General features: G+C 40.6%; 3 protein-coding genes across 4 annotated transcripts; all 3 read left to right on the top strand.

The window, feature by feature from the left end:
- Positions 1 to 595: 595 nt before the first annotated feature.
- ora1 (olfactory receptor class A related 1) lies at positions 596 to 1,537 on the top strand (the record flags this gene model as incomplete). Its single annotated transcript, XM_079186236.1, has 1 exon — positions 596 to 1,537. The coding sequence occupies one exon, from the start codon at positions 596 to 598 to the stop codon at positions 1,535 to 1,537; it is 942 nt and encodes a 313-aa protein (XP_079042362.1).
- Positions 1,538 to 3,030: 1,493 nt separating this feature from the next.
- phtf1 (putative homeodomain transcription factor 1) lies at positions 3,031 to 14,927 on the top strand. Its single transcript, XM_079186231.1, has 17 exons — positions 3,031 to 3,354; positions 4,020 to 4,143; positions 5,264 to 5,320; positions 5,418 to 5,487; positions 5,798 to 5,956; positions 7,386 to 7,566; positions 7,806 to 7,926; positions 9,198 to 9,386; positions 9,533 to 9,772; positions 9,987 to 10,115; positions 10,496 to 10,765; positions 11,395 to 11,526; positions 11,640 to 11,726; positions 11,827 to 11,982; positions 12,157 to 12,252; positions 13,131 to 13,256; positions 14,205 to 14,927. The coding sequence occupies exons 2-17, from the start codon at positions 4,114 to 4,116 to the stop codon at positions 14,223 to 14,225; spliced, it is 2,064 nt and encodes a 687-aa protein (XP_079042357.1). The 5' UTR covers positions 3,031 to 3,354; positions 4,020 to 4,113; the 3' UTR covers positions 14,226 to 14,927.
- Positions 14,928 to 15,101: 174 nt separating this feature from the next.
- On the top strand, positions 15,102 to 26,026 carry pfkfb2b (6-phosphofructo-2-kinase/fructose-2,6-biphosphatase 2b). 2 transcript variants are annotated; one of them, XM_079186234.1, is made up of 17 exons: positions 15,102 to 15,310; positions 15,694 to 15,859; positions 16,379 to 16,504; positions 17,040 to 17,136; positions 18,688 to 18,754; positions 18,953 to 19,027; positions 20,377 to 20,433; positions 20,590 to 20,714; positions 20,967 to 21,174; positions 21,416 to 21,562; positions 21,745 to 21,849; positions 21,964 to 22,093; positions 22,192 to 22,254; positions 22,353 to 22,417; positions 23,186 to 23,353; positions 24,006 to 24,028; positions 24,641 to 26,026. In XM_079186234.1, the coding sequence occupies exons 2-17, from the start codon at positions 15,775 to 15,777 to the stop codon at positions 24,708 to 24,710; spliced, it is 1,611 nt and encodes a 536-aa protein (XP_079042360.1). In that variant the 5' UTR covers positions 15,102 to 15,310; positions 15,694 to 15,774; the 3' UTR covers positions 24,711 to 26,026. The 2 variants fall into 2 exon arrangements, with proteins under 2 accessions (XP_079042360.1, XP_079042359.1); XM_079186233.1 differs by lacking the exon at positions 24,006 to 24,028.
- The last annotated feature ends 1,127 nt before the right edge of the window (positions 26,027 to 27,153 follow it).

Raw genomic sequence — 27,153 nt, 5'->3', positions numbered from 1 at the left:
AAATACTGAGCTAACCAAGGACATCCACAGCTCTTGTTTAGTACAAAAATATATTCAAAAGTTTATCTGAAATTGATTTGACGCTGAGAGAGCGAGGACTGTTGACTTTCTTCCCCACCATCACTTCCATTGGATGCTTGTTAGGTCCGAACAGGAGGAACGATTGCAGAAAGCAGAATCTGCTTCAATGTTCACATGGGCACCTGATTATTGTTTTTTATTGACTTGAAAAACTGTGTGTGTATCCTTCAGTTGTCCTATATTCCCTGTGCAGTGTTTGCCCTCTGGAATAAACTGAGTCAGATTTAGTTTGTTGCTTTAATTTGCCAAACTGTGGGCTGAACACCGCAATGTTGGCTAGTGATCTCAAGGGGCATCGGGGCCTATAAATTGCAATTACACAGGCCATTAAACATTTAATGCACAACAGGCTTTACTTCATCTCAACTTCAGGTGAGCATGGTTTTCATTCAAGAGATTGCTTGATTATATTCTGTCTGGTTATATAAGGTTCCTTTAAGTTGAGTTACTTAGAGGCTGTTCCCTGTATTCACAACAGATTTGATTCTCCCTTTCAGCAGCAGGCCTTGGTGTCATGGATCTGTGTGTGACCATCAAAGGGGTCTCGTTCCTCTTGCAAACAGGTATGGGCATCTTGGGAAACACGGTGGTGCTGCTGGCGTACGCCCACATCTTCTACACCGGGCCCAAGCTACTTCCTGTGGACATGATCCTGTGCCACCTGGCCTTCGCCAACCTGATGCTGCTACTGACCCGCTGCGTCCCCCAGACCATGACTGTGTTCGGTCTGAGGGACCTGCTGAATGATCCCGGCTGTAAGGTGGTGATCTACGCCTATCGCGTCGGACGGGCTTTGTCGGTCTGCATCACGTGTATGCTCAGTGTGTTTCAGGCGGTGACCCTCGCCCCCGCTGGACCCCGTTTGTCCAGGTTGAAGCATGCACTTCCCTCCCTGGTGCTCCCCACCTTTGCAGGACTGTGGCTCCTCAACATGGCCATATGCATCGCAGCCCCTTTCTTCTCTATGGCTCCACGTAATGGCACCGTCCCTGCATTTACCCTCAACCTGGGCTTCTGCCACGTGGACTTCAGAGACAACCTGTCCTATGTGATTAACGGAGTGGCCGTCTCTGGGAGGGATTTTGGCTTTGTCGCCCTGATGTTGGGCTCAAGTAGTTACATCCTGCTGCTCCTGCATCGCCACAGCCGCCAGGTGAGAGGGATCCGCCGCCCTCAGGGCGCCGGGGCAGAGACCAGGGCGGCCAAAACAGTGATCACTTTGGTAGTTCTGTACGTGGTCTTCTTCGGGATCGATAACGCAATCTGGATCTACATGCTGACGGTGGCGAAGGTGTCACCAGTGGTGGCTGATATGAGGGTGTTCTTCTCCTCCTGCTACGCCTCTCTCAGCCCCTACTTCATCATTTCCTCCAACAAGAAGGTCAAGGCGAAGATAGTGTGTGCAGCTGAGCAAGACCAACCGTCAGTGGACAATCAGGAGTCGAGGGACAAATGACACTCTTTCTCTGTTTTAACAGGCTGTGGACTAACAAGACAGCAGAGTCCTTTTCACAGACCTTATCATTTTCAACACTTCTGCTCGGTTGACTGACATTTACTGAGACAGTGGACCCTTTTAGAAAGTAGAACAAACAGGAGTGTATTGCAATAGTGTTACAGGGTTTTCTCTTCTAATTATATTTTTGGCAAAATCACAAATATACTGTACCTGCCATGTGGTTTGTGGTCATTTAGAATTATAGCAAAATAGTCGATAAGTAAATGAATCTGCATAAGCTTTGAGTATTGATTAATTGAGTAATTTCAAGCTAACGCCGCCTCATTCTAGCTTCTCAGTTAAGATAACTTGCTGCTGTACTCGGTCTTTTGTGATCTTATATTATATTCAACTTTTATTTCAGACTCATGAGTCCATATAGCAAAAAAATAAAGTAAAACAAAAACACAAATACAACAACAATATATGAAATACTGTACAATACGAGGACACCAAGACACAGGTGTAGTCATTGCGGTTAAAAAAAGTCACTTGTTAAAAAACATACAGACATTTGTGCCAATGTTTCCACTAACAAGAAGTATATCGTGTGTCACTTTGTGTTGGATTACACTGTGTGTTACACTGAAGATCTTTGAGTTTGGGATTGTTGGTCGTATGATAAGCAATTTGAACAGGACTTTAGTCACAATTAAGGACATCGTCGTCATGCTTTTGAAATAGTTTAAGGGGAATTCAAGGTTTAGTTGTAGTGAGTGTCATAGTACAACATAGTGTCTATGTTGTACAGTTTCACTTACATTTCACATTCACTCAGATATTTTTTTAGAGTCAAAATCTTTTAATTGGACTGTTTAAGGGTCATTAAAATAATGAGAATCGGAATGTATCCACCAGAATTATATTCCTGAAATTATGGGAAGGGTTTTGAAATTGAAAATGTGGAAAAAGACAACTTTGCAGACTTTTACTGGTGACTAATCAAAAATCTTACAGAGCGGATGCAGTATTTCTTACATCTTAATCCAGAATATGAAGATGTTGCTTATTGCTTTTTTCTAGACTAAACGATTCATTAAGAAAGTAATCGTTGGAATAAGCAATAATTAAATAATTGCTATTTGCAGCCCTAATCATTCTCATCATGTCCAATATTTTGCCGTCTCACTCTTGCTGTGCTCTGATTGGCTGAAATGTTAGGAATAATTCGATATTGGGTTTTTGTTGTCTGTATATTAGCCTCTCAGGCAGCGCCTTACATCTTCCAGTGTGCGACTAGTTTCATCAGTCAAATGTTTATGATTAAACAAAAGCACAAAATACCATTATAATGTTTCAGACGATGGTAGCGGTTTATTGTCTCAATCTTACCCACGGAAAAGGCTTCTGGACGAAGCCTGAGCGAGCGCGAACTCAGCCTGCAAGACAATGCTTAGGGAATAAATCACAACCGAAAAGCACAACAAACCCCGGAAAAGGGAAGCGGAAGACTGAGCCAAACGTTGAACAAAAAAGTGAAGTTTGTGAAGTACCCAGTGACAGTCGCCTGAAATAAACGCATCGATAACCAGCCATACGGGGATGAAGGAAACGTCTTAGAAATGTAACACCTACGAGTCATCAATCGAGTCGAAAAGTGTCAGTTGTGGTAAAGCGCGTAGCTGGCGGTTAACCTAACGTTAGCTCGGTTTGACAACAAGACACTGCTGCGCTTCACAACCCGACGACAAGAAAGCGGTTACCGAGCGGTTTGTGATGATTGTTAAAGGCGTTTACAAGTTTGTGGCAAATCAACCCGTACTGTCTCCCTTCAGGTGAGTTCCTTTAGCCTGCTTCTGACGGGCGGCTAGTGTTAGCTAATCTTTGCTTGATTTAGTTTACGGTAAACAGAAGCTCGCTTCAGAGCTAAACTAACCGTGACAGTGCGCGTACAGCTGACTTTATATGTAGTTTCCTCTGTTAGCCATTGTTCTTTTATTGTGTTGCTTTAATGCAGTGATGAAAGAAGTACTCAGATTCGATGTACTTAAGTAAAAGTAGCAATACCACTTTGTACAAATACTCTGTTACAAGTCCTGCATTCAGAACCTTTACTCAAGTAAAAGTAATGGAGTAGTAGCATTGGAATATACTTACTTACCAAAAGTACACATAATGCAGAATGGTTCATTTCAGAATAATATATATATAATATCACAGGGTTATTGATTGATTATATTTTGTATCGATTATCTGAATCTGCATGTAAAGTAACAAGTCGTGTATATCGTGAAGTAAAATGTACAACCCTCTGACATGTAGTGGAAGTATCAAGTGTAGCATAAAATGGAAATACTCAAGTGATGTACAAGTATCTGAGTATTTGAGTAAATGTAGTTAAGTTACATTCCAGCATTGCTCATATGTCAGTGTCTGTGCCCCCCCCCCCCCCCCCCCCCCCCTCCCTTTTGTTTTTTTGTTTGTTTGTTTGTTTGTTTAGTGAACACATCTGGATTTGTGCCCGGTCCTCTCTGTTTCCTGTCCTCTGTGTGAAATGACCTGACTGACTTCATTGGTTCCGGCATCAGATCACAATGGCCAGAATAGCCTGGTACCAAGAGAAGGTAACACAGATATTCAGTTGTAAATGACCTTTTTTAAAAGTGTACATTTAATTTGTCCAACAAACCAATTTAAAAACATCTCTATAAATAAATAGATAGATAGATAGCAAAGACATTTTAATTTGGTAATATTAGTACAGAAACACCTTTACATTTATGTTATGAATGTATACTTCTGACATTTTGGGGGGATGTTGTAAGATAAATTTACAGAAAATAGATGCATTTTTTATTTAAATGGAACGTTTTATATCAATACATGCAAATAGTGTCAGAGAAAACCAAGCGCACACCAGTTCAAGACTGAGATTTATGATTGTATTAGCTCATTTGACAGGGGCGCTGCTCCCCCCCCCCCCCCCCCTGTTTACCTTTTGCTGGTTTCGTATGACTGCGTACAAACCAAATGAAGTTGGAAAAAAAACGGTGTGACCTGTTCAACAGGTTACCGTATGTCGAGACATGTAGGGGGATATTTACTCAGCCTGTCAGTGCTCAAGGCTGCCAACGCCACAACATCGTGCATCAGTGTAATTTTCCAATTCATGTTATGAGCCCAGCTGCATTTCATCTGTGTCAATAAGATCTCAAACAAACATGCCTGAACAGCACTTTCCTTCCATTTGAACTCAGCAAAAACATTGGTGCTGTAAATATGGACAAACTGAATGTTACTAATCGCCACAGACCCTTAGTAAACACTCTGTGGTGCTTAATTTGAAGAATCAGAATCAGCTTTATTTGGCCAAGTATGTGTGCACATAAAAGTAATTCATTTGTTTTGCAAATTTCACAATGTACTTGCATAGAATTAAAAATAACAGCTAGGTACAAGGACAACAAAGCTGGTCAGATGACAAAAAATAAAACATCTATATACAAGTGAAGTGTTCTTTAAGTTGTAAACAAAACAAATAGTGCAAAGAAATAGATACTGAATGGATATACATGGCCTGAATTATGTAAGTATGTACATGTAAAGATGACTATACTGGATATACAGTGTGTAGGATTTATATTAATAGCAATGCCGACAAATGATATGTACCTATTAAAATTAGCAAATTGTGCATTAGTGAAAATGCTAGTCAGGGTAATGAATGTTCTGTTGTTGCTACAGATCGGAGCCTATGATCAGCAAGTCTGGGAGAAATCTCTGGAGCAGACGGATTTAAATGTAAGACAACAGCAGATCTCTGAAAATAAATCAATTTTTTGTGTATTCATCTTGTGCATTACCACTATATTGAAAATACCACTTGCCATTCGTCTAGGGTTTGGACAGCCAGCCGAGAAAGACTGGTCACATCAAATCAGACCTCATTGATGTCGACTTAGTAAGAGGTGAGCATCAGTGAGGAGTAGTTCTCCATCTCTTGTTAGTTAGTTAGTTTGATAACAGAGACATTATAATCATCTGCATACAGACAGCTTACACACTAACAAATACATGTTCTGCTGTCAGCTAATACCAACCTCTGTCGTTTCTGCCTGTGTTCTGCATGTGTCGCTGTTTACTTGCTTCGGCCCCGATAATGACAGAAGAATAACAAACAGAGACAAATCACAGGACTTTGCATCGTCGAGGAATATCGTCATATTTGTAATGGGGTCAATGCAGCTGTGTGAGCGACTTTCTCGTTCCTCCCCGCAGGATCATCATTCGGCAAAGCCAAGCCAGACAGACCCTGGACGGCTCTGACCCGGAAGGGTCTGGTCAGAGTGCTGCTGTTCCCGTTCTTCTTCCAGTGGTGGATCCAGGTGACCTCCAGGTCCATCTCCTCATGGATCCTCGTGCTGTATTTCATGCAAGGTATGCTCACCAGGTCTATTGACACTTGGGCTGTAGATTTCTCAGCAAAACTGCCCTAAATCTGTTAATTAATTCAAATATTTACATAATGACGAGAATCAGGGCACAAGTAACGGACTACATACTGCAAACTGACTCATACTGCTGAAAGATCTCAGTCCTCTTCTTTCTAGTTTTTATTGAAGATGTCATTAAAACGTCTCATTGACACGGGATTTGAAAGAATAGTAATTCCTTCATGAGCCTCTTCAATATTACCATTATCAATCATTTATGTGCTTTCCACAGAGAAAGACAATATATGGAGCCCAGCTATAATGAATTACCAGTCTTGACATCCACATTGAGTAATGGTTTTAAAACTAACTAACAGAGTCTCGTTTAAAATGCTTTTATAGCAACAGTGACATTTTGAGTGTGTTGTCGTTCTTCAGCTAAAACATCACTGCTGCTGCTGGAGCGAAAGTCATTCAGTGATTAGGTGGGACGCCTCAGGCAAAAACATTATTTTTATGCACTGATCAATTTTGGGGTATTTTTCTTCTATTTTAGTGGGAAGAAATACATCCAAAGTACACATTTAAATGTTTCTATTTGTGTCACCAAATGTAGCATTATATAATGCCTCATTTGTACATATAAACATATAACTTCAGAAAGCTTGTAATACCAAAAATAATAGTTTTTATGTGTTATCTATTAGTTAGAATGTTACCCTATTGTCCTCTGGTGTCTTTCAAGATGTATGGAATCTTATATCCTTATATTCCTCAACATCAGTTTTATCTCAGCCTCTGAGCCATAAATCTGTTCATTCCTATCTATATTCTGAAGGTTTTTATAGAGGGGTTTGTTCATATATCAATCGTAGCCTGATTTATATAGCATCTTATTTCTGAAAACATAGCAAAAAAAAAAGTTTGATTTAATGGCTGTTGACAGTATTTGCTGATTTATGCAGTAATAAAAAAGAGCTATTCCAAATTCCCATTGTAAAAACCTTTCAACAAAATAAAACAAGGATTTTGAACCTGGCTTCATCCAATGTTCAGATTTCTGTGGTAGAAATGTCTGCAAATTAGCTCATATTTTATTAAAATATAGCCTAATTTGCATATTTAAACTTTCAGAAAACATGTTATTCAAAAAAGATTCTAAAGTATCTATTAGTTACATAGTTTTTTACCATATTTGCCTGTTGTGTCTCCCCATAAATATTTTTAGATTTTCTCTTTTGACTTTGCTGAGCCATAGAAACACACGCAGGATATAAATATAAATTAGTATAAATACAATACGTGTGTTTTGAGTGTTACCCATCGCACCTGAGCAACACAGAAAGACCTCATTAATAAGCATGAATTCTGTTATAATGGCTCCCCTAAGAGACCGTTTTGTTTGCTGTTGCCAAATGTTTTGCTCCCCTCAGTGTCAGCAGTGGTGCTGTACTTGGAGGTCCCTGGGGCGAGTGCCAGCGAGGCGTTTGGGCCCATGTGTCTGATGCTGCTGCTGGGCACCGTGCACTGCCAGATTGTGTCGACTGAGTCCAGCCGGTGGCCCTCGGGCAGTCCAGCTGCCAGCTGCACCACCAGCCCTGCTCGCAGACGGAGGTTGTTTTCTCATTGTTAGGCACTGCACACTCATTTGCCTTAACAAACACACTCTCACCTCTTGGCACGTGCATAAACAAGAATAAACCCAAGGACTTTCCATCAACCTGAAGTTGTTTTAGTCAGTAAAGCCTCTCTGATGCTCTCCAAACTCCTGTGGGTTTAAGCAAATTGTGTGATGCCTGCTGTGTTTACAATCTCTCGTCTTTGACTGTCCTTTTTATTCGGTGTCCTTTCAGGCCGAGGAAGGGCAGAGTGCTGAAAAAATCTGAAGAAAAGACTGACGGGGGGGACGCAGGGCAGCAGGGGCCATGGCAGTTTGAGGAAAGCCAGCGGTTATACAGGAACGAAGAGAGGAGGGTACAGTCACTTATCTCACTAGTCTGAAGCAAAGAAGGAACTGATTTATGACAGAAGTCAAAATGAATATGGGTGGGATGCACTGGAAATCTAGTTAGAATGAAACTCTGGGTCCATTGCCAACATTTAAAGGGACAGTCCCAAAATCAAAAATCCATATTTTTTCTTCTTACCTGTAGTGCTGTGCATCAATCTAGATTGTTTCGGTGTGAGTTGCGTAGTTCTGGAGATATCGACCATAGAGATGTCTGCCTTTCTCCAGTATAATGGGACTATATGGCACTCAGCTTGTGGTGCTTAAAGCCAAAAAGTACATTTAAAAAGGCTCAACAGCAATGTCTCCTTCCACAAATTATGACTCACTTACTCAAAATAATCCACAGACCTTGTTGAGAGCAGTTTCGTGTAAGACATTGGTGTTTTTTCTATGTATTTTTTGAGGGCCCTCTAGTCCCATTTTATTCAAGAGAAGGCAGACATTTATATTGCTGATATCTCCAAAACTTGGCAACACGCACCAAAACAATTAGCATGATAAACAGTGCTACAGGTTAGAGGAAAAACATGTTTTGTTTTTGGGGAGAACTGTCCCTGTTTGGCCTCTGGCTAATGAGGGTGTGTAACTGATCTATTGTTCTTTTTGTTTGCTGTCTCATTATCCGTACAAAGGCAGATTGATTCTACATTGAATTAGTGAAGATAAAGAAACACCCGTATCTTTATTGCAGTCGATGAACCTCCTCGACTGCCTAGAGCTTCTAATAAGAAGAACCGTTGTTGATTTTTTTTTTATTGACTCCAGGGCTGTTGTATTGGAGTTCATACGATTGTCAGATAGTCTTGTTATTTTGGTAATTTCCTGTATTACAGGACTGAGTTCAAAGCTGCCCATGACTCTTTAATTCCATTCTAACTGCGGATTTAAACAAAAATGTACATTCAGCAGTTTTTTGTTAAACCCACAATTACATTGAAGTAAGTCCAGCTCTACTGGCCTATTGTGTAATGTGTACTTGCATCATTTTGTTTTCATTACTGGAAAACATCAAATGTCAATCCGCTTTGAGAAAGATTTAAGTTTTCATAAGCTAGGCCTTTAAAAATTATGAATCATGTGAAAAATGCATCAAGCATGAGTAGGCTAAATTCTATATCTATGAAGGTTGCTTTTGAAGTGCACCATAGTGGTACAGACTGTAGCGTTTGTCAAAGTCCTGCATGTTTTGTATTACATATTTAAGATGTATGTGTGCCTCAATATTCTCTCACAGACCACAAGAAAGTCAGGATTTGGGGCATCCGACGAGCTCTCCAGTGAGGAAGAGGAGGCGGTTCAACCAGTGGAAGTAATTCTTCCAAAACCTCATCAAGAGAGGCACCCTGCTTCAACTTCTCCAACGATGTCTTCTGTTAGGAAGAGAAGTGTAAAGTCTAACTCCAAACCTCCATTAAGACCTCAGGTAAACCTCGTTGTTAGCCTGTGTGTTAATAAAACTGGAGTTTGACGTTTACTTTACATCAGTTGTGTGTTCCTCATATAGAACAAGCATTTAGGATTGAGCACAGTTCAGCGTGTAGTGACTCTTTATATATATACTGAAAACAGGAAGGGGCCTCCGTCAAGGGGACACCCAGAGAGGTGGAGCGCCTCAGGTCGAGCGGGGGCTCGCGTCCCGCCTCAGACACTGATGACACACTGTGGGAGGAGCTTCTCCAAGGGCCCGACTCCGCCTCCACGGGGAGCAGTGAGAGCGAGTCGAACGGGAGGTTCAACGCTGGCATGGCGCTCGCTCAAACCACCACTCTGAGCAGTGATGATGAGAGCCTGCAGCAGGGAATCACCGGAGTAAGACCGTCTTAAATACTCTTCCTCCACTGGTTTTGTCTCATCGTGTCTTAAATATGTTGGTACATTTTCTTCATGGATGTCAAAACACTCCTAAGGCGTTACAACTTTATGGTGTTAATGTTGTAATATTGAAGTGCCAGCTTCATTCGCAGTCCCAGTCCCATTGGAAACCATCAGTAAACTGGATGTTATTTATTGTGTTTCATTTCAGAACCAGCTGTCTTGGCTGCAGGCATGTCACCCATCCAAGGACCGTGTCAGTGCCATATTTTGGGAGCAGGGCGAGTGTAGGAAAGCAGACATGTCAGTATTGGAGATCAGTGGGATCATCCTCACGCGGGTACACGTCACGCTCTTTACTTTGGTATTCATTCTGTGGGTAAAGATTGCTTGGAGTCACGTCTGTGGTGGGAAATATTGTAATATAAGGAAAGCCTTGTTCAGTGATGAAATACAGTGACCGATAACAATTTGAATTAATTTATTATATGATTAACAATATGCCAAAATGTGATATTCCTACTCTGTTGAACATTTACCTGTCTGACGTATATGATCACTTGTAGACATTAGAAAAAATACACAAACACAGACTGCATTCTTTTAACACAATCTTTTCTTACAGAGTTGGCTGTCAAGAACAATAGATTTGCTTTTCACAGCATTAAAATGTTGCAGCATAACAACATGTCTCTCTCTCTTTCTTGTGTTTCTTTACAGGTGAAGTTGGTGGAGCAGGGCATGGGTTACCTTGTGCTCGGTGGGCTGATGACCGCCACCCTGGCGCTGCTTCCCTTCGCCTTCCACATGGCCCAGCGTCTGGACATGTCGCTCCTCGGCTCCCTGTCCCTCAAACAGCTGGGCGAAATAGCGGTGGGGCGGCACGATACCCAGGTCTACGTCTTTTTCTTCATCACGATGGTGCTGAGAGTCTGCCTCATAGGACTGTTCTTCTTCATGATGTGTGTGGCTGAGAGAACGTACAAACAGGTAATTACACCTGAATGATGACATTTGTGCCAAAAATCACATTCCTTCATGTCAGTCGTAACTCAAAAATGTTAATACAGAAATATGATGCATACTGTTAGCTTGAGCTTTATTAACTAACTCACTAACTAGCAATATTATACTTCCTACTTGCGTCCCCCAAATCATTATGGGAACTGTTCCAAACCATTATGTGATTATCCCAAATAGAAGTAAGAAACAGAGGTGATAAAATCCATTATTGTTGCCCTTTTCTTCTTTGCGCTGTCTATACTACTAGTGAGAAAGTTATGTTAATATCCCAGGAACATCAATACTTTATTCGTTCATGGACAGTTATCGCCCACACTATGGGAGTGAAACTTAGCCTAGGGATCATTGTTTGATTGTATTATTACAGCTGGTTTTAGTTTGTTTTTTAATGTACTTCAATGAATTCTGATACTATGTAACCTCATCCACACTCACCAATCCGTTTAGTCACTCGCGGTAGCTGGTCTTCCCTCTAGTGGTAGTTAGGAAACATTGAAACAGAATCACCCCACTCGACTCTTTTTAGGAGACTGCTAAACTCTGTCGACTTGCTTTGCATCTCTGACAATGTGTGTACGTCCATGTTTCCACTACAGAGACTCTTGTTTGCAAAGTACTTCAGCCACATCACTTCAGCTCGCAAGGCCAAGAAATCAGAGATCCCTCATTTCCGGCTGAAGAAGGTCCAGAACATAAAGATGTGGTTGTCACTGCGCTCTTTTCTCAGGGTTTGTATTCCCCTGCTTTAACTCTGTCATTGCTGTACGTTGTTTCACCACCGGAGGGTTGCGATGCTTGCGTTAATTTTGTTTGTAACAGGTGACTTGCTTGTTCATTGCAGAGGCGAGGGCCGCAGCGCTCCGTCGACGTCATCGTCTCCACTATCTTCCTTTTGGCGCTCTCTATTTCATTCATCATTTGTGCCCAGGTCAGTCATGTGTCTGCTGGAAGAGATCAGATCTGTTGAGATTGTTGTTTCACAACAACAAAGTTACATCACTACTGTTGTTTTTGTCGCTCTTCCTCAGCTGCTGCGCAATCACCAGACATTCCTGGAATCTCTGACCAACTGGGAGCTGATCGTGTGGGCCTCCTCCCTCATCCTCTTTCTCTTACGGCTGGCCACGCTGGGCTCAGAGACCAATTGCAAATACAGCAACTCCTCAGTGCTGCTCACCGAGCAGGTAAGGACCCGGGTCTTCTGAACACATGGAGTTGCAAGTCATTTGTCAGTGGGCTCAGCACAATGGGCGACACCGTCAGCTCATTCAGTGTTAGCATCGTTTAATCCAGGTTTGAATAAATGACGATGACTTTATTGTACAATTTACAGAATGTGAAACTGCTCTTGGTTGCAGATCAATTTGTATCTCAAGATGGAGAAAAAGCCCAATAAGAAAGAAGAACTCAATATCGTGAACAACGTTTTGAAACTGGCTACAAAACTGATGAAGGTAAGCTAAAGTTTAGCTTCTTTGTTTTTTGAAAAAAATTAATTGTCTGATTTTAATTTACCACACTGAATTCTTGTAGTTATTTTGCTTTGTAATCCAGTATTACTACAGCAGAGCCAACACTTTACTCTCGTGATTATTTTCCATGTGTAAAATATTGCACATTTTTGTATTTTATTCCTGTCAAAGTATGATAAAGGCAGTATTTAACAATAGTTTTCCCCAGAACCTAACCATCTTTTAATAATGAGAACTCACTGATACTGTGCCTTTTTAAAGCATTATTTATCCATGAATGCATAGTACAGCATCTAACGAGCACATTTTAGTCGACAAACAGACTGACTTAATTTTACAACTACTGAATTTTCTATAAGAACAAAACAGTGAATCAGATCTTTCAGGTTTTAATGTTTTAAGTTTATTCTTAAGAAAATGAACAAAAGCTAAAAATATCTTATTGCTCTTACAAATCTTAAACGCTGCCCCAAAGTTAGAACACAGAATAGCATTTAAACTACATTTAATAGTAATGCCTCATTGTTTACCATGTAGTGAATAGCTGTTAATACATCTGGTCTCTGGCGTGGGGGTTAAGACGAATGAACTGTAATGTTCCTGGTTTGAATCTTTGTTGCATTCCTTGTTTCCAGTCATCTCTCTCTCTCTCTCTCTCTCTCTAGCACTATCCTATGTTCAACAATCAGCTTCTATACGTCACTTAGGATTGACTCAAGACATCTCTAATAACTTAATACTGAGAGATATAGAACTAATTTGATTGCATTGTAATTACATTTGTTTTATTTATAATGATGGCCCCATGGAGCTATTTTTGTCAGCGGTACCCGACATGCATTCCCTCTTGCCTCCTCCAGGAGCTGGATATTCCATTCCGACTGCTGGGTCTGACTGTAAACCCTCTCATCTACAACATCACCAGAGTGGTCATCCTGTCCGCTGTGTCTGCTGTGGTCAGCGACCTGCTCGGCTTCAACATCAGAGTGAGAGTCTTTCTGCTAAATGTTAAAATACACAGAACTAATTATGATTAAAGGGGCACTCAACTCAACTTTACACAAGTTCAGTTGAGTCTTCACATAAAGCAGTATTCAGCCTGTGACAACAGTGTTGTGTCTTCTGTGGCTAGAGGGAACTTTCTGTTGTTTGATAGATACCCGTGTTGGAAGTCTCAACGCCAAACTCAGTCAGTTGCATTGTGGGAAATGTAGGATCCAGTGTTTTTTGTGTGTTTGACTAGTGGACTACAACTCATGTTATTTTCAACAATCTCTCTCTTGTGAATACTCTAACTTATTGAATTACAATAATACAACACTGGACTGATCTTTTTAAATGAAAATTGTGAAATGTTCCCTTTATAGTTGCATATTACAAACAAACCAGTGGGGTTGTAAGTCGCCTACAGGGATACCTCCGAAATATCTTATCTCCGTGATGCCTAAGTCAAGAGTTAGATTACAAGATCAACTGTCTACAACCCATGATTGTGAGAGGAGTATGTAGCTGGAGCCAGGAGGTTGTTAGCATAGCTTAGCTTAGCTTAAAGCAGGGGGGAAACAGCTAGCTTGGCTGCCTCTTCTACCGTCATTGTAATTAACCACAACTTGTTGTTTTTACATTTCTGTTTGTGTACGTATTAAACAAGAGATGCATCATGATCTTTACAGCTGCAAGTAGGTTTAATTATGTACTTTGACGATGCTAAGTTAAACCAAGTTATAGCCTCCTGGCTCTATAGCTCTATATTTATAGCGCAGACATGAGACTTGTATCGATCAAAACTTGAAGCAAGAAAGTGAATAAGCATGCTCCCTAAAACAGTTCCTCTAATGAGGGATGAACCACAGTTGGTGTGTAAGCCATCTGTGAAATGACGGTATTCTTTTTTCCTCCTAATGACAGTTTTATCTCTTCTGTTTCATTTCCAGCTGTGGAAAATCAAACCTTAATGTGAAAACAGTCGGACACTGGGGACCAGAAACTCCCCACGTCTGCTGCATACAGCGTCTCATCTACAAAACGAAAAAACAAAAGTGCAAACCTACTGACTCTATAATCATTGTCTGTGCCTTCCAGCTGAGACTTCTGTCTCTTGAGTTTCATGAGTCTTTCACAAGCCTGAGATGCTCTGAAAATCGCTCACACGCCGTTACTGGTGTCCATCCACCACACCGCTAACCCAGAGCCTGACCGTTGACCCTTGAATGTTCCTCAGTATGTGGCGAAATATGGCGGTGAGTTTGAGGTCTGAGATCATTTCAGGCTTCTGTGGCATCCACATTCCAAATGTGTACAGAACATCAAAAGTAAATGCAGATGTAGATATTATTGTCTTACTCACTGATGTTTCTCATCAGTCTTACTGTAAATCAAGATGGGCTGCCAGCTTAATTCAGTGAATTTTCATAGGACTCAACTTTCATTTCAACCTTTTGTACTATTTAAAGAGGAAATCTTGTGATTGTAAGTGGGCTTTATTTATTCTGGGTTCTGTTTTAGCACTTGTAATGGTACCTGTAAATCCTGTAAATCCTAACTCTCTGACCACTATCTATTGAGGACCATTGTTGAATGAAATGACTATGCAATGTTTGTATAGTTGTGCTCAAATGAAATATTTGATAGAGGTGAATAAATGTTTTTCAACCACGGATCAGTTTCGTATGGTTTCTCTCTCCACATGCTGGGTTGCACTTCATCCTCTGCAGAGCTCTTACTGTTTTTTTTTCTTTAAGTCTTTTTTTTAAATGAGTGATAATGGGTTGTGCATTGACGTATGATCTATTATCAACGTTACGGTAGGAAAAAAAATTATGACGTAGAGACACACCTTCCGCTCGGAAGGACACCAGCCGGCCGAGGAGGCGCCTCCGCACCAAGGACAGGCCGACCAGACTGGCTCCTCCGGCCGCAGCGGCGGGTGCAAACTCTCGGTCCGGCAAAAATCGTGAGACCCACTCGTGCCGACGGTGCGTAACGGCGTCCGCAGAGGCTTTCCGCCCGGCACGATTCATATTATTTACAAATCGACCAGGTAAAAAAAAAAAGAATATGATACGTCCTGTACAGAATATGTTTGAGGCGGATGTTGTTGTGCATTTTCATTTGGGATTATGTTATTATGTCGGATTTCGCGTCGCATGAACTCAGTCACCGGAGTTAAAGAGAAAATGATGGCTTACTCATATGCGGCGTTTGTGAATACAGTGGGTTTAGCCAAGCGGACTTCTTTCCCTTTAAGAGATGAGGTGGCAGCATATTCATCCTTTGCTCTTCTGGTGAATGTTACCAGGGATCCATGGAGCCATAACATATTGTTTTTTTTAGAGAATCCACAGCTTTGTGTTTAAGATTGTTCTATCAGAAATGCATGGCAGTAATAGACTGACTAACATTGATCTGACTCCTCTGTTTCAGCCCAGCTTGGATAATCCCCTTCTGAGACAGAAAGAGAGCTGATTTTATTTATTTATTTTTTACTCAAACAAGGCTCTCAACATGTCGAGCACTCAGATAGACAACGGCTCTGCAAACTCAGCAGAAGCCAAGAAAGCAGACATGAGAATGAATGAGAAGAAGTGCTGTAAGTGAAGTCTTAAGTTTCCCACAATAATTCCATTTGAACAAGTTCTTCTGCATGACTGCTTTAAGAGTCCACAGGTGCTCTCGTAGCATAAATCCTTGTATTGTTCACTGTGTGACACCTTCTGTGGCTTCCACTGTTCTGAAGGAAATTGCCTTTCTCTCCCAGGACGTTTCCTCCTCTAATTTCTGTAGATCCTGTCTTTGATCCCAGTCCACTGAAGATATTTTTGTCTGAAGAGATATTTTTGTCTGAAGAGATAATTATTTTAGTCCAGAGCAAAAATGGCCTAATTGTTATTTTTGTCCTTTAAGGATCCTGCCACAAAATGCACTTTTCTTGCAGTATTTTCATTGTGTTGTAACGCAGCCTAACTTTCCAAGACAGTACATTTACATCTACGTACCTTAAATTCTCTGCCTGTTATGCAGCATTTTGTCATGCAGGTGATTAACATTGCAGACGCTATAACTGTGTGGGGTTTCTATTAATGTGCTTGTCCATCTGTCTCCTGTGTAGCATGGGCCTCCTATATGACAAACTCTCCAACGGTGATCGTAATGATCGGCCTGCCTGCAAGAGGGAAGACCTACATGTCAAAGAAACTTACGCGTTACCTCAACTGGATCGGAGTCCCAACCAAAGGTAGGTACATGATGACATGTGACAAAATCCTGTTTTCTCTTTGTCTCTTTCAATTTTCCCCAATAGTAAATCTAAGTCGAGCTCACTGCACATATTTCAAATTATAATCAATATAGCCAAATCGTGTCATGAGTGTCAACTCAAAAGTAGAGTATATTGGTCTACAAACTCATTTAACAGTTTAAATCAATAATATAAATCAGATTTTTTTCTAAAAAATAAAACAAAAACCGTCCCGATATATTGAGGAGAATCAAAAGATCTTTGCCAATAATTTGTCACAGGTTATAAAATGAGGGTAGGAAGATATCTAATATATTGATTACAGGTGAAACTGTTTATTTTTACTTTCAAATACTTTGGTCTAAACGTTCTCCATATTGGTTTATGTAGCAACCCCCATTTGACATGACATGTATGTTTAAATGTACGTAGCCTGCTGTATGTGAGTATCTGAGAATAGGAGGCTAAATTCAGCATCAGTTGAGTTGTAATCGTTGTAACGCCGTGTTAATGTCATTTGTTCATTTTTCAGTGTTTAACTTGGGCGTGTACCGCAGAGAGGCCGTCAGAGCTTATAAGTCCTATGATTTCTTCCGGCACGACAATGAGGAAGCCATGAAAATAAGGAAGTAAGTGGGCTGTTGTTCAGTCATTACACAGGACATATATTATTTATCTATCAGTAAGGGAGGCTGCAGCATTTCTACTGTCCGGTCCACACCTTTACTTGAAGAGCATTAACTTTTTGTGTAAACAGTGTCACAGCTCTTTCAGGTTCATTTGCCTTTTTTATATTAATGCCAACATTCCCCCCAAGTAACATGGGTCTGTTTGGTATTCTGCTGCATCCGTGACTAAGCTGTTTTCAGGCCTACAGTCGATGTTGAGACAGAGTCAGCATAATGTTCATACTACCTTAAACTGGCACTGATGTATAGTTAATGTGCATGCGCAGACACGCCACCTGACAAAGTATCACCACCAAATTCTTCTGGTTTGTATTCAGATCAATTGTATACTCACTGCTTATTTCCCCAAACAGATTAAGAATACAGATTACAACTGTCTCTCTCTTTCCTTCATGGTCTTATCCAGCAGTGGTAATCGAAATGGAGTTTGTTGTTCAGGGCTTTCATAAAAATGCAACAGGCTCTTGACAGCGTCCCAACGCTGAATCGTGACCTAGATATTAAACAAGCTGCCGCTGTCACTCTGAAGCTGACACAAGCCCGCCAGCTGGGTCTAACAGTAGCTGTAAATACCTTGTCTTTTTGATATAAGAAGTATCAGTCAGGTGGAGTTAAAGGGAAAGGTCGACGTCTTCTGAAATACGCCATTTTGCTTTCTGGCAGAGAGTTGGATTAGAAGTGGTGGCCAAAAAATAGGGATTTACTGAAGAAAACAGCATATATCCATTATCCCAAATGGAAATCATTCCCCTGAGTGTACGTGATAGTGACATTTTGGAAAATACGCTTCTTCGTTTTCTTGCCGAGAGTTACCTGAGAAGACTCTCGGCAGGAGAACGGCTAGGCACATTTTCCAAAGTGTAAAACCGTTTCTTTAACTCTACGAGACAATTTAGTGTTGTTCTGTTCAGTAAATCCCTCAGGATTCCATCAAGGTAGACTAAATCAACCCCAAAAATATTACTTTTCTGTCAAAAGAGCAGTTCAAATGAAACTGTGCACAATAAGGTCTATGGATTATCAAACGTGTAACCAAGACCTTTTGTTAAAAGATCAAAAATATATATTGCCGCTGAGCTTATATTGAATTCTATGTACCTCAATTTTGTTGGGGTGGCAGCAGAAATCTAAAGAGCTAGATATCTCATAACCTCGGCAATAAAAAAACTAAACTGTCTCCGTGATTAGACACCATAGGAGGAGATTAGAAAATCTTTTTTTTGTGTGTGTTTGAGTTACCTGATCTTTTAAACAAGATACTATCAATATCCCTTATGCAGAAATATGTAAAATAAGACGCTAATCTTTTATTTATTATTATGGTTAGCAGTCTACTTGATGATCAAAAGAGCATGATTCCAACGACATAATACTCATACTTTCTGATTTCTGACATTTTCCATGTCACCTACCAATCTTTTTAGTGAATGAGAGCCTACTGACGGTCCTTCAGAGCACTGTTTCCATGTATGTTTTCTCTCTCTCCCACAGGCAGTGTGCTCTGGTAGCTCTGCAGGATGTGAAGGCGTACCTGTTGGTGGAGGGAGGTCAGATCGCGGTGAGTCCTCTCTCTGCCTCTGTCTCTTTGTGTCTCAATGTTGACTCATTTCCAAACGTAAAGAAATATCCAGAAGGGAAACGCCTTTTGCAGTACGACAGTCTTAATCCTAAACTGTCCCTCAAACATTTTACCAGTGAACACTCGCATCATACATGAGAAATACTTTCCCTCCTTTGTGTCCCTTTTACTTTTTAGGTGTTTGATGCAACAAACACAACAAGAGAACGGCGTGACCTCATTCTAGCTTTTGTGAAGGAGAATGCATTCAAGGTGAGATTTGCTTAATTATGTTCATACTTTGCAATTGTTTCCTCTTTTCCCTCATTGAGCTTTGGTGGAAAATAGGAGTTGATATTTAAACACTGTGCATAGAGCAGTTTCCTGGACTTAAAGTGAGACTACGCAACTTTGGTTAAGCCACTGTGGCCACAACTGGTTAAAAGATTAAATCGGCCTTTAACTCCCAAGATTATTTAGAGTCAGCTGTTTTTGTGTTTCTGTAATACCCTTAAGTGCGGCGTAACAAGATAAATAGAAGAGGAACAAAAAGGTCAATTCATTTGTCAATCAATTTAGTTTGGATCATAGAAATAAAATAGAGTAGAAGGGATATTCCCATTCAAAGCAATGTAGCTGGATGGTCAGAGCGGCCGCCATTTTTGTTTGCACTATTGCCATTGCAACCGTTGTAGCGGGCTAACTTCCGTATACACTACACAGACTTACAGGAAGACGCGGATGCTTCATCCACACACTCTTGTCCCCGCATTGAAATGTGACAACTTTTTTTGGGCTCATTTTCTGTAATCAGTGTAGCATTAAGTATCGTGGAAATGAATTAGCTAGCTAGCTTGCTAATTATCCCATGCTACACTTTGTTACGGAAAATGATCGAACAGCGGGCTGGTGGCCAGTGGCAGCGCTTGGTCTATATGAGCCTTCCGCCTCACTCGCTGCTGCTCTGGAGAAGGACAAGCTAGTTACCTAGGCAAGGTGCCAAGCTTGTCACCTACATGGTGACCTAGGTAACTAGCCAGCCATATGTCTCAGGAACAATTGCCATTTTGCTTTGTACTAGTCAAATGACCACAGAAAACAGTTGGAACTGCTAGCAACACTGCTAGTTCTACTCCCCTATTTCTTTGGTTTAGAAAGACTCTTAAAGGTACTTTGTGTAGTTTTTGACCACTAGTAGCAATATTGAGCAATGTGTTTAGAGCAATGCCCGTTTTGATTGCATCTTGCACTTTGTGCTCAAGGACACACATGCGTGTGAAACATAACACTCAGCTCTGCTGCCAGTTTCCTGCTACTCCACTGATTGACAGTTAGTTTTTTTCCGACCAAGACACGTTGCAACACACCAGGAAATGCACAAAAGAAGACTTAACGGCTAGCAAAAATGGTTGGAAATAATTCAGTCAAGAATACACACAATTCATTTTGGTAAGAGATGGTGAATGTAAACATCACTGTTTTTGTTTACTTGAAAACTCCATTGAGTGCCTTTAATTATCTGATATGGAAACAGCTGATTGTGTGACATGGCGTTGATTCAATGGACATTTTCAGGAAGCTTTTGCACATGTTGACCCTGTGAGCTGCCCTCTTTCCAACAGGTGTTCTTCGTGGAGTCGGTGTGTGACGACCCAGAGGTCATTGCTGCTAATATTCTGGTACGATCTTGTGTCACCAATGAGACTCAAAGGTTTGACTGTGACTTGTCGTCTTGGTCGAAACTGTAATCTATTAATATTCACACTATCTACAGTGTTATGTGAGAACGGCCGTGCTTGCTCACATTGTTTGAATGTGCCACATACCTGTGACAGGAAGTGAAAGTGTCCAGTCCAGACTACCCTGAGAGACACAGAGAGAGGGTCATGGGCGATTTCCTCAAACGAATCGAGTGCTACAAGGTTACTTATCAACCATTAGATCCTGATGATTACGACAAGTAAGAACTGATCCCCTCCTTCTGCTTCTATATTTGTTTTTCAAACGTTATTTAATACTGTTTACACAAATTAAATATTCCAAGATTATTCCTATAAAGCTCATTTTGGAATGTTCTTTTAACCAAGCAGTACAATTGTTTGCATCTTGTGTATCATTTTGTGGAATTGCAGTTGCAGTTCAGAAAGATACCACTAGATGGTGTCGTTAAACAACTATTTGACTCACTTACATGATTCATTGGCACCTGCAGGGACCTATCTTTCATCAAGGTGATGAACGTGGGCCGGCGTTTTCTGGTGAACCGCGTTCAGGACTACATCCAGAGTAAGATTGTCTACTACCTCATGAACATCCACGTGCACTCTCACTCCATCTACCTGTGTCGGCATGGAGAGAGCGACCACAACGTCGAAGGCCGCATCGGAGGAGACTCTGAACTGTCTCCTCGAGGGAAACAGGTTCTCTTTTCATAATCCTCATTTTATGAACTCAGATCAGTGGGATAAGGTGTACTTAACTGTATTATTATGAACACCTGAGTCATACCCTTTATCACATCTAATCATCTCCGTTTCCCATTTTCTTGTCTCCGTCAACTGGACATGAATCTAATGAAGCAGAAATACTAAGAAATTAATTCAGAAAAATGAATGAACAGACAGATGATTGGAATTCTCTCTCTTTATCTCTCACATCCAGTTCGCCCATGCCCTGCGAGACTTCATTGAGGAGCATGAATTGTCGGATTTGAAGGTGTGGACGAGCCAACTAAGAAGAACCATCCAGACTGCAGAGGAGCTGGGCGTCCCTTATGAACAGTGGAAGATACTCAACGAGATTGACGCAGTCAGTACCTTTACAATTGGGATGTGAATTTTACAATTCTATGAATAATTTACAGATTCACAGTGCTCTGGTTTAGATAGAGAGAAACGTGTGCTTGTGTGGGTGTGTGTGTGTAAAGGGATTCCACTCTCCTCTTTACTTGTGCTTTTTTCATTAATACAAATGCTGTTGTCCTTCTCCAGGGTGTGTGTGAGGAGATGACTTATGAGATGATCGAGAACGCGTTCCCAGAGGAGTTTGCTTTGAGGGACCAGGACAAGTACCACTATCGTTACCCAGGAGGGGAGGTGACCTGACAACACTCCTTCCATACTTTTGTTTGCAATAAACTGAATCCTGTTTGTTTAAACGTGTCCTTCGACGGTGGGTTTAAAACAGTCTCTTCTCTCGCTCTCTTTCAGTCCTACCAAGACCTTGTTCAACGCTTGGAGCCGGTTATCATGGAGCTGGAGAGGCAGGGCAACGTGTTGGTCATCTGCCACCAGGCTGTGATGCGCTGCCTGCTCGCTTACTTCCTGGACAAGAGTGCAGGTCAGATAAACACACGTGCGCACACACACATATACACATATGACGTTCCGCCAGCAGATGATACGACAATTTAGCATACTCTCTTCTTCATCCCACAGAAGACCTGCCATACATGAAATGCCCGCTCCACACAATACTCAAGCTGACCCCTGTTGCATATGGTAAGCTTTTACCTCTAGCTTATACACCATAACACTGATTCTTTTTCTGCATTATATGCATGTTTTATTAAGAATCTATTATATCTCCTGTCCTCTAGGTTGTAAAGTGGAGATGTTTTATCTCAACGTGGAGGCAGTGAACACTCATCGAGACCGGCCTCTTGTAAGTCGCTCTGCATCGAGCTGAATCGCATTGTTGCATAAATGTGCATACGGCATTGTTAAAGTAAAGCTTCAAATGTGATCATGGCTGCAAATTATGTTTATTGTTTACTTGCAAAGTAATAATTCCAAACTCACCAGCAAATCTCTAATCCAAAGTCTAATAGGCTCGTTGTGTCTGCACTTGATCCCCTGTTTGAGGCTTTGCTGCCTTGAATCCCTTTTCTGTGTCCCGGTTTTGTTTTGTTGCTTTTATTTTTAACCCTAATTAATCCGCCTGGCTTGAGCTGCAAGCTAATGAATGTTAAGTCAGTTGTTAATTTGGTGTTCTTTTACCTCGATGGAGGCAACGGCTGTTCGTGCTACCTTGCTTGGCTGATCTAATCATGATTATTTCTCTGGTTGCACCCTGATATAAAGATTGTGTGTGAAAGGCTGCCGTGTGTGGAGCTACTAGTCCCATTTTTAAATCTTATATTATTCTTGATTGGAGCAGCTGTTCATCTGTCTGTGCAATCAGGACTGCACTGTTACAGTTCATCAATGTTTGGTGTCGTGTGGTTGAATAACTTGGTTGAAACAGCGTCTTGTCACTTAAAACGGCTCCAGTTGTTTTAACCTGTTGCTGTGGATCCATGTTGATAGGACGGCTAGTTTGCTTAGCTGTGTCTGGTAAGGTGTCGCCCCCCCCCCCCCCCCCCCCCCCTGGATTTTTGTGTGTTCCCTCATCTTTTTCCCCTAACATTTGCGGTATTTCATCTCCTACCAGGATAAAATCCCCAGGGGCTCTGCTCTCATACATCGGCGGAATAGTTACACGCCCTTGTCCAGTCACGACCAGGTCAAGCGTCCCAGGCTCTACAGCGCGGGCAACCAGCCCTGGCTACCGCTCGCCCCCACCCCATCAGCTCTGATGCCAGATGGACGGCAAAGCCAAGTTAGTGCCGTAGCTACAGGCTCCCCCATTAAATCAGTCACCGTCAACTGTACTCAAGTCACCTCCCACCACAGTTGTAACCCTGTGTCTGGTGTTCCCTCGCCTCAGTTTTGGATTGTCTCGATAATTTAGTGTCCGTGTTGAAAATGACGTCTATAGAATCCATCTCTCTATCTTTCTCTCTCAGGGCATGTCTTGGATCTTGAATGGGTCTTTTTATGTTGCGCCTGTCTGTTTCCAAAGTCAGATGTTTGTCTTGCATGACCTCTGCTTCACCACTGGGCTGTCTCCGGCTTGAATATGCAGAACAGCACGTCTACTTTTATTAGTTAGCCTCTATGGGATAGAAAAGCCACACACACACACACCAAAGGCATCTTGTACTGTATTTTGGTACAAGTACACACTGTTAGCTAAACTTAACCTTCATAAATCTACAGTGATGATTAAAAACTGAATCAATTTGAGAAAATTAACACATTATACAAATGACAGATGTCAAACTTACAAAAAAATGTTGAAATTTAAAAATGCATATTCATATTTGTACGTGTTGTGTATGTGTGGGCCTGGCCTCGTGGGTAAAGTGCTACAGCCCCTCTCCACATTTCTATCTCTCTCTTTCCCCACTTCCTCTAAACCTGTCTTACAGCCTCGGACAGGAAGCAGTTGTCTGTGAGTATCCTGGAGATTTAGTACATGTAGCCCGCCTTTCATTTTCTTTCCCACAATTCAACTCATGTCATAGTAACCCATGGCCATCTGTTGGTGCATTTGTTTATGGTTTTCAATCTTTCGGTTTGTCTAACCTTTGTACTTGAATAAGAACAAAAGCTGTCGGCATTGTTTCATCTCAGTGGCCTTATCAAGACAACTCTTATCAGACGCTGATTCTGTGGTAGTTTCATAAATGGCTGCAACAACGTAAAACTCTTTGATTATAGTATTTATTACACACCTAAATATATTTCTAAATGGGAAAATAATGTAGGAATTCTCAGGGTATTTAAGTATTGATTTCCTTGTTATTGCATAGAATTAAGGCTACTAGGAGCCAATCATACATGGAGTCGGAATGTGATTTATAATGAATCACTTCTTGAGAATGCGCTAAAGAAGAGTCCACTAATGTGTGGACTGTCACATTTCTCAGAATGACCTAATTTTTCAAATAGGAACTTTAAAAGACTCCGGGCCCTGCTGGTAGGCTGTTAGCTTCCTCCAGTAGGATCTGCTGCTGTTTGGCATTCATCTGTGAACGTCAGTGACATTTTCTTTTCCTTGAAGGAGTCCCTGTGCGAAGGAAGCGACTCTGACAGCCCAGAAGAAACTAGTGGCTGTGTTCGCTTCTGAGTGAAGATGAAAGCCTCTTCCTTCATGGCACAATGTGGGCAACAATTCTGGGTTCAGTCATGAAACAACATTTTTGGTTTTGGTCCCATCTATCTCAACCTCTCTGTTTAACTTTACTCTGCATGCCGAGGCTGAGAACTGGAAGCCTGATCATTAGTATCATAAACATTTCCGCACGAGCAACAAAACCATCATTGTAAATAATACAATGCCTTACTGAAGTTAAAGTATATCGATAGAATTAGCTCTTCTGTATGAAGAACAATTTTCACTATTGCAAATAGTTATAAAGTAGATGTAGTAAACATATTTTTATAATACAAATACCCTCATCTACCATGCAAACAAGCTGTAGATCTTATAAAATATATTCCGAGCTATCATCTGTTATGTCTTATCTTATTGATTAGGTTTATTGTGTATTGTGTTTATGTTATTTTAGGATTTGAGAGAATGTACTTTTCGGGTTCTAAAAGAAATTCAAATACTGAAATGGTTTGTTGGACAAATACACAACATTTCTGGACATACTGTGTACCAGCAGCAGTTTTAAAACCAACTTAGTTTTCTGTCAAAAGCTGAAATTTCACAATGTTCACAAGCTAGTGTTATCTGTCACAATGTTCACTAAATCCTAAAAGTTCATCAGTTAATCAGTTAGTCCAGTTAATGTATTGTTCGTCTTGCCTCTATATATGAGGAAGGGATGTTGTGCAACAAAAGCATAACATTTAATGGTATTTTGGCTATTTCTTGACATTTGTGTTCATGTTATCAGACCGGCCAAACTTTTACTGAATTTAATTGAATGTATATTTACCCTTTAAATTTGTTTTAAATCAGCCATATCCAAAACACAAAATCCTATTATTTTACTTATTAATAATAGACAGATGCACAAGTTCCATTCTATGACTGTGTAAGTTTTGACAGTTAAGTGTTTTGCTGAATCAGCCTACTTGTGCCTTTTAAGCAGACAATAAAAGTGAATTTTGAAGTTACATGAATTTATTCCCCGTAAAAGGAAGGAGACACTAAGCATGTGATATTTTCCAAATGGTTATTCTATTATTTGTGGCATTCATTTAATTGTTCTTTGTTTCACAATCCTTAAAGAACTGAATAAGACATATAGAAACAGCTTTGCTTGATAAATATTAGGCCTCTGAGATTGGAAGAGATTTCAAATCAAGGTCATTACAGTTTATGATTATTGGACAGATGGGTGTAAAACCATACAAAATTATTAAGTCAACTGTAAGCAGAAATAACTTATACTAATAATTAATTGTTTTAAAGAACTGGAAACTAACGTGTTTTAGCCTCATTAACGGAATAAATGCGTTCTATTCTCTTGATGTGTTTCTGTGGTTTACTATTTATATTCTAGCAGCACTCCACCCACTACAACACTTGCAACAAGGAATTCAAACCTTAAAAACATGAATACTAAGTTAACAACTAATTAGTTTGTTTGTCAAAAAACGACCATCCTTATCTAAACACATGAGGTGAGCCACACGGCATACTGCTGAGAAAAAGACCACGGTTGGATCAGTTATTAGTGTTTGTCAGTGGGACTTTGAAACAGGTTTTCTTACCTCTGGAACGAAAGTTATCATCACACTGGTTCCCTCATTCTATTGTATTTTGGATTATTGCAGAAAATAAGCTCTGTGGCAAACACAAGTTTCACAAATCAACACCACTCGAAGTGTAATTGCAAATGGAACGCACAAGTTTAAGTGATTTAACATTTTGTTTTACGACATATACATCTGTAAATACCCCACTCATACATTTTTGCTTTTACGTGTCTTGAAAAAGGCTAAATGAGACTTTAAAATGTCATTACGCAGACTACTCCGCCATCACAGCCTCGTTGTGTACTCGCACTCATGCAACCTATGGAGGATGAAAAATGTCTTAAGTATAAATAAAAGCATTAATAAATGTATAAATAAATACAGGAATAAATAGATAAATGCATAAATAAATACAGAAATTAATAAATAATAGAATAAATACATGCTGAAATAAATACTGAAATATTTAAATGCTGAAATAAATAAATAAAATAGTAAATGAATGCTGAAATAAATACAGAAATATTTAAATGCTGAAATTAATAATTACAAGTTGATACCTAAACAGGACATGAATAAATAAATCTATTTCTACATTTCTGTATTCCTTCATTTCTGTATTTCTGTATTTCTGTGTCCGTATGTTAATGAGGTAGGCGGTCCGAACCTCATTCTTAAGCAGGATTGGTCACGTAGGGGAACAAGACAGAAACAACCGATTCCTAGCAAATTATCCCTGTAGATGATGTCAAAAATTTAGCTAGCAGCACTAATGGCTTCCACAGTCTGCAGCTGGGACTGCTGCCTGAGGCTACTGTGAGACTGACCGCCTGTGAGTGCTTTGGGACGGTGGAGGGGCTC

This window comes from Pholis gunnellus, assembly GCF_910591455.1.
Source record: "Pholis gunnellus genome assembly, chromosome: 3".
Taxonomy (NCBI): Eukaryota; Metazoa; Chordata; class Actinopteri; order Perciformes; family Pholidae; genus Pholis; species Pholis gunnellus.
This window is presented reverse-complemented; position numbering and strand designations above follow the sequence as displayed.

What these genes read in the sequence shown, in the direction of transcription:
- phtf1 (XM_079186231.1), top strand. Translation starts at nt 4,114, where the DNA reads ATGGCCAGAATAGCCTGGTACCAAGAGAAG. An exon ending in TGGAGCAGACGGATTTAAAT is followed by an intron (nt 5,321 to 5,417) that starts GTAAGACAACAG and finishes CCATTCGTCTAG; the next exon opens with GGTTTGGACAGCCAGCCGAG. An exon ending in AGCCCTGCTCGCAGACGGAG is followed by an intron (nt 7,567 to 7,805) that starts GTTGTTTTCTCA and finishes GTGTCCTTTCAG; the next exon opens with GCCGAGGAAGGGCAGAGTGC.
- pfkfb2b (XM_079186234.1), top strand. Translation starts at nt 15,775, where the DNA reads ATGTCGAGCACTCAGATAGACAACGGCTCTGCAAACTCAGCAGAAGCC. An exon ending in TGAAGGAGAATGCATTCAAG is followed by an intron (nt 19,028 to 20,376) that starts GTGAGATTTGCT and finishes TCTTTCCAACAG; the next exon opens with GTGTTCTTCGTGGAGTCGGT. An exon ending in CGGACAGGAAGCAGTTGTCT is followed by an intron (nt 24,029 to 24,640) that starts GTGAGTATCCTG and finishes TTTTCCTTGAAG; the next exon opens with GAGTCCCTGTGCGAAGGAAG.